The sequence below is a fragment of the Dromiciops gliroides genome, chromosome 4 (genome assembly GCF_019393635.1).
Source record: "Dromiciops gliroides isolate mDroGli1 chromosome 4, mDroGli1.pri, whole genome shotgun sequence".
Classification (NCBI taxonomy): Eukaryota; Metazoa; Chordata; class Mammalia; order Microbiotheria; family Microbiotheriidae; genus Dromiciops; species Dromiciops gliroides.
The window spans coordinates 496192723-496199308 of NC_057864.1; the positions used below are offsets into that span (position 1 = coordinate 496192723).

The 6586-nt window shown below is 48.1% G+C and overlaps 1 protein-coding gene across 4 annotated transcripts in view; it reads left to right on the top strand.

Annotated features, from left to right (window-relative positions):
- The window catches only part of ITGB2 (integrin subunit beta 2), a 36927-nt gene extending 33266 nt beyond the window's left edge, over window positions 1-3661 (top strand). For all 4 annotated transcript variants that reach the window (XM_044002945.1, XM_044002948.1, XM_044002946.1 and 1 more), the window contains exons 13-16: window positions 217-436; window positions 917-1119; window positions 1439-1605; window positions 2662-3661. In XM_044002945.1, coding sequence (XP_043858880.1) covers window positions 217-436; window positions 917-1119; window positions 1439-1605; window positions 2662-2724 — 653 coding nt within the window. In that variant the 3' untranslated portion in view covers window positions 2725-3661. The remainder of the gene's footprint in view (window positions 1-216; window positions 437-916; window positions 1120-1438; window positions 1606-2661) is intronic.
- The last annotated feature ends 2925 nt before the right edge of the window (window positions 3662-6586 follow it).

Genomic DNA, 6586 nt, shown 5'->3' on the forward strand with positions numbered 1-6586 from the left:
GGGGGCTGTAGAGTAAGGAGCCACCTACCTTGCCACACCCTGCTTTCAGCTCGGGCAAAACTGAGAGCTGATGAATTGTGAGAAGGTCTTTTGCACACAGTAAGTGCTACATAAATGCTTATTTCTGCCTCTCCCCTTGACCGGCAGGAGAGGGGGCTATTCCTGAGCCCCTGGCCAGGGACACTAACCAGGTGGGTTGTGGGTCTTGGCTCTCAGAACGAGGCTTCTGCGACTGTGGCAAATGCAAGTGTTCGGGAGAGTTTGAAGGGACCGCGTGCCAGTGCAGGAAATCCACCCAGGGCTGCCTGAACATGCGCAACTCCGAGTGCAGCGGCCGGGGCAGGTGTGAGTGCAACGTGTGCAAGTGTGACCCAGGCTACCAGCGGCCATTGTGCGAGGAGTGCCCAGGCTGCCCATCCCCCTGCAGCCGCTACATGTGAGTGAGTGCATGAGTACCTGTGTGCATGAATGTGTGCCTCACCTGCCACACTCTCCTGCCAGCCGTGGAGCCCCATGTGGTGGGCCAGATGCTGAGACCGGGTGGGTGAGGGCTGGTGAGGGCTGGCGGTGCAGCGCATGAGGTTCAGATGACTTCTGGGTCACTTCCAGGTGAGTGACTGGTCCTCAGCCTAAGGATTGGCCTTGGCTGGACTCTTCTCACTGTCTCCTGGCCAAGGAAGCTCCCTCCAGGTATGGGCAGGCTCTCCTGGAATGCTCGAGGTGGCTTGTCCACAGTCGCTCCCAGCCTAGGCTCATGACCTCCCCAGACTCCTGAGGCCCCAGGGCCAAAGAAGAGGCATTCCTCCCTAGGCCTGTCTCTGGCTCTGGGTGAAGGGGATCCAGCTGGCGGGACATCCCCGGCCACATCCTGGCCAGACCAGGTCGCGGCCTCCAACGCCTGTGCGCTTCTCTCTAGCTCCTGTGCTGAGTGCATAAATTTCCAGACGGGCCCCTTTGCCAAGAACTGCAGTGCTGCGTGTCCTGGCGTGAGTCAGTCTCTGAATCCCATCCGAGGGAGGCAATGTAAGGAACGGGACTCGGACGGCTGCTGGGTGACCTACACCATGAACCAGCTGGACGGGCATGAGAAATACCAGATCTATGTGGAGGAGGAAAGAGGCAAGGGCTGGGGCTGCCCGCGGTGCCCGTCCCCACCCCCGTCCCCACCCGCTCTGGGGCCCTGAAGAAGCCCCCATCTCAGGGACCGGAGGCTCTGGGTTCCAAGGCTGGAAGGGCATCTTTCCAAAGCCCAGAGCTTAGGGATGCTTTTATCCTGAGAAAGTGCTGGCCCCAGAGCTCAGAGGGACAGAGCCAGGGATCCCCAAGAGAGGTCCCCCAGGGAGAAGGTGGGCGCCCAAAAGGGAGAGCCCTGGCATGGGAGGTGGCAGAGGAGGGGATGCTGGCCTGGGGCCTCACCCCCGGCACTTCTGATCCACAGAATGCGTGGCCGGACCCAACCTCCCAGCCATCGTGGGGGGCACTGTGGCTGGCATTGTGCTCATCGGTGTGCTGCTGCTGGCCATCTGGAAGGTTCTGACACACTTCAGCGACCTCCGGGAATACAGGCGCTTTGAGAAGGAGAAGCTCAAGTCGCAGTGGAACAATGTGAGTGGTCTATGGCCATGGTCCACCTTGGCTTGATGCTGCACAGTCCCAGTGGGCGGGCGGGGGGCAGGTAGCTCAGCCAGACTCTTTGCAGGAGCCTCGAAGGCTGGATTTCCACAGGCAGCTCTTTAAGCACCTACTATGTGCCAGAGGGGCTGACGGGCTGCTGGGTGCCCCCCCCCCCAATCACAGGAACAGAATCCCGGGTCAGAGAAGTGCACGGGGCTCCATGTTGGCCAGGCTGAGTCTGAGGTTCCCAGAAGGAGCCTTTTCCACCAAGGGTTTAAGAAGTGAGGGCAGGAGAGGGTGACTGGATGGGGGGCATCGATGAGTTTGGGTTTTGTTCCTAAGCTAAAATCTGCCTTCTTGCTCTCCCTCACTGGGAAGGAAAGAAAATCAAAACTTTGTAACAGTCTCAGTTCAGCCAAACATGCCCCCTGGCAGACATGCCCACAAAGGGTCTGTGTCTCCTTGTGTCCAGGAGGTGGGCAGCACACCCCATCCCAGGAGCTGAGGAGAGTCCAGGCAGAGCCAATATATCATAGCAGGGCCTGGAGATGGGTGATGAGCCAGTAAAGGAACCAAGAAGTGGACAGAGGCAGCCATCACTGGGGGAGGGTTGTGGGCTGGAGACAGGGAGTAGTCATCGGTGCCAGATGCAGCAGGGGGTAGAGGACAAGAAGCGGGCATTGAGATGGGCAGACCCTCAGTCACCCTCATTCCAGGGCCGGAAGCCAGAGCGTAGGAAGGGGATAAGAAGTGAGTGGGACGTGAGGAGCTCTTGGAAGCCGGAGCTGACCACAGGCCTTTGCCTGTCAAGGCAGGCGAGAGAGAGGTTGGGGTTCAGGTTAATGGTCGGGCATCCCACCAAGGCTTTCTCAGGGCTAGGCAAAACCTGGGCATGTTGGTGGGCAGCAGGAGAGATCAAAGGTGCCCTCCCTGAGCCCTGCCCCTCCAGCCCCAAACATCTCTTCTGGTAGCCATGGAACAACCAATTCTGTTTTCTGAGCAGTTTGCCCTGTACTGACCAACCCCACGTTCGTGCTCTCTTCCCAGGATAATCCCCTTTTCAAGAGCGCAACAACAACTGTTATGAACCCCAAGTTTGCAGAGAACTAGGTGGCTGCCATCACTGCAAAGAGACCCGATCACCTTCTGAAACGCCCAAGTCCATCAAGGACAGTCAACGATGTCCCTGCTGTGCAAGGAGCCTGGACTAGACCCGGAAGCCCCTCTCACAGCAGCCACTGATGCCACTTGAACTACAGCCCAATCATTCTGACCCTCGGGAGATTGGGGCCTGCCTTGAGAACCTGCCCAGTGTCTCTAGTAGGTCCTGCTCTTGTCAGAATTCTTCCCACCTTCCCTAGGACTTCAGCACTGAACTAGACAATTCAGAAGCCAGAGAAAAACACACCAAGTGTTCTGGTCAGGCCTTGCCCATGACTCCTGTGTCCCCACTTTACCAACCAGGGGAGCCTGTAGAGACAGCACACGTGTCTGATGAATGTTCACACTCCTCCTTTCAGCACCTGTGGGGCCTCTCTGCCCAACCTTCTGGTTCTATGCTGAACCTCAGCAAAACGGAGGCAGGAGAAGGGGGCATCCACCTAGATATTCTGCTCGGTGCCTAATGACCTCGACTTTATAGGATGTTGGTGCTGAAAATGGGTGGACAGGTGGGTAGAAGGACAGATGGACGAGTGTGGAGGACGGATGGATAGCAGGCCCTGTACTCTGAAATCTATAGGAGCTGAAACAGGCCTGTTGATGATGTCCCAGTATTACAGAGCTCTGTGGAGGTGGGGTACACTCTTCCACAGTCTCATCGCTGCATTGTCAGACCCCTGTGATGTATCTCCATTTGGCATCTGGCATCTGTGAGGAGCTAGAAATTACCCAAATCTTCTTAGGCTCCAAGTGGTCTGGTAGCAAATGCTTACTGGCAGGGTCTCCCCTCTCCCCACAAAGCATGGACCAGAGCAAATACAAGTATACCCTGGATAGAATTGTGCTTCTGGTTTTTTAAACTTTTATTAAAATGTCAGTAGATTGATTGGTCTCTAATTTCTTCTTTTTAATTTTTTTTCATTTATTTAGAATTTTATTTTTCCCCATTTACATGTAAAAACAATCTTTAACTTCCCCCTCCCCCCCCTCCTTAAGAACACAAGCAATTCAACACAAGTTAGACATGTAATCATGCACAACATTTCCATATTAGTCGGGTTATGAAAGAAAACAGACCAAAAAAACTAAAAAAAAATCATGCTTCAATCTGTAGTCAGACACCATCAGTTCTTTCTCTGGAGATGGATGGCATTTTTCATCATAAATCATATCTTTTGATCATTTATCAGTTGGGGAATGGCTCTTATTTTAATAAATTTTACTCAGTTCTGTATTTCCCTCCATCCTATTCCCTCCCCATGTCATTTACTCTATTTGCTATCTCCTTTCACCCCGTGTCTCAAGTGTTTTGCTTCTGACTGCTCCCTCCCCCAACCTGCCCTCCCTGCTTTAACCTCGGGCCTCCCCCCCCCCCTTCCCCATCTACTTTCCTACAGGGTAAGATAGATTACTACACCCAATTGAGCCAATTCTGATGAGAGTTTGATTCGCTCACTCCCCCCATCTTCCCCTCCACTGTATAAGCTTTTTCATGCTTCTTTTATGAAATACTTTACCCCATTCCACCTCTCCCTTTCCCTTTCTCTCAATGCATTCCTTTCACCCCTTAATTTTATTTTTTAAAGATATCCCTTCATATTCAACTCACACCAGCTGCCCTAATAATGAGAAAGTTCTTGTGAGTTATAAGCATCATCTTTCCATGTAGGAATGTAAATGATTTAACCTTTTAATATGCTTTATTATTTCTTTTTCCTGTTTACCTTTCTATGCTTCTGTAGTTTTGTATGTGAAAGTCATTTGTTAAAAAAAACACATAATAAACATTTTTATTTATAGTTTTGGGTTCCAATTTTTATCTCTCCTTCCCTCCCTCCCCTCCTCCCTCCCTGAGGCAGCAAGCAATCAGATATGGGTTATACATGTATGTGTAAAACATTACCATATTTGTCATTTTGTGTAAGAAAACTTGAATAAAAGAAAAAACATGAAAGAAAGTGAAAAATAGCATGCTTTAGTCTGTGTTCCATCAATCTCACTTCTTTCTTTGGAGGTGGATAGTATGCTTCATCAATAGTCCTTTGGGATTGTCTTGGATTGTTGTATTATTGAGAATAGTTAAGTCATTCACAGTTCTTCATCCAATAATATTGCTGTCTCTATGCACAGTATTCTCTTGGTTCTGCTCATTTCACTGTACATCAATTCATACATGTCTTTCCAGGCCTTTCTGAAGTCATCCTGCTTGTCATTTCTTATAGCACAATAATATTCCATCACCATCATATACCAGTTTGTTTAGCCATTCCCCAATTAATGGGCATTCCTTTGATTTTCCACTTCTTAGCCACCACAGAAAGAGCTGCTATATTTTTGTACAAATAGGTCTTTTTCTCTTTTGGGGGATGTGAAAGTCAAATTTTCTATTCAGCTCAGGTCTTCATCAGGAATGAGTGAAAGTCCTCTCTTTTGTTGGATTCCCATTTTTTCTCCCTTGAAGGATTATACATGCTCAGTTTTGCTGTGTAGTTGATTCTTGGTTATGTAATCCCAGTTCCTTTGCCCTCAAGAATATCATATTCCAAGCCCTCCAATCCTTTAATGTAGAAACTGCTAAATCTTGTGTTATCCTGACTGTGGCTCCACAATACTTGAATTGTTTCTTTCTGGCTGCTTGCAATATTTTCTCCCTGCCCTGGGAACTCTGGAATTTGGCTATGATATTCCTGGCAATTTTCCTTTTGGGATCTCTTTCAGGAGGTGATTGTTGGATTCTTTCAATGTTTATTTTACCTTCTGGTTCTAGAATATCAGGGCAATTTTCCCTGACAATTACTTGGAAGATGACTAGGCTCTTTTTTTGATCATGGCTTTCAGGTAGTCCAATAATGTTCAAATTATTTCTCCTGGATCTGTTTTCTAAGTTAGTTGATTTTTTTTCCAATGCGATCTTACATTTTCATTCTTTTGGTTTTGCTTTATTGTTTCTTGATTTCTCATAAAGTCATTAGCTTCCATTTGCTCAATCCTAATTTTTTTTTTTAAAGTTTGTTTTAGGTATATATTTTTTTTTTTAGTGAGGCAATTGGGGTTAAGTGACTTGCCCAGGGTCACACAGCTAGTAAGTGTTAAGTGTCTGAGGCCGAATTTGAACTCAGGTACTCCTGACTCCAGGGCCGGTGCTTTATCCACTGCGCCACCTAGCCGCCCCTCAATCCTAATTTTTAAGGAGTCATTTTCTCCAGAGAGCTTTTGTATTTCCTTTTCCATTTGGCCAATTTGGCTTTTCAAGGCATTCTTTTCATCATTGGCTTTTTGTACCTCTATTACCATTTGGCTTAGCCTTTTTTTTAAGGTGTTATTTTCTTCAGTGTTTTTTTTAATATCTCCTTTACCAAGCTGTTGACTTTTATTTCATGGTTTTCTTGCATCACTCTCATTTCCTTTTCTATTTTTTCTTCTACCTTTCCTACTTTGTTTTCAAAATCCTTTTTGAGTGCTTCTATGGCCTCAGACCAATTCATATTTTTCTTGGAAGCTTTGGATGTACCAGCTTTGATTTTATCTTTTTCTGAGGGTGTATTTTGATTTTCCTTGTCACCATAGAAACTTTCTATGGTCAGCATTTTTTTTTGTTTGCTCATTTTCCCAGCCTTTTTCTTGACTTAATTCTTTGTTAAAGTGGGGCACTTTTTCCAGGGTGGTAGGCACACTGTCTGAAGCTTCAGGGGGTTTGTGCAACTGTTTTCAGATACTTCTAGGCATTTGTAAGTCCATAGCTCTTTCAAGGTGCTATGATTTAAGGAGAGTTATGTTTACTACTCTGCTGGCCTGTGCGCTCATCTGCAAG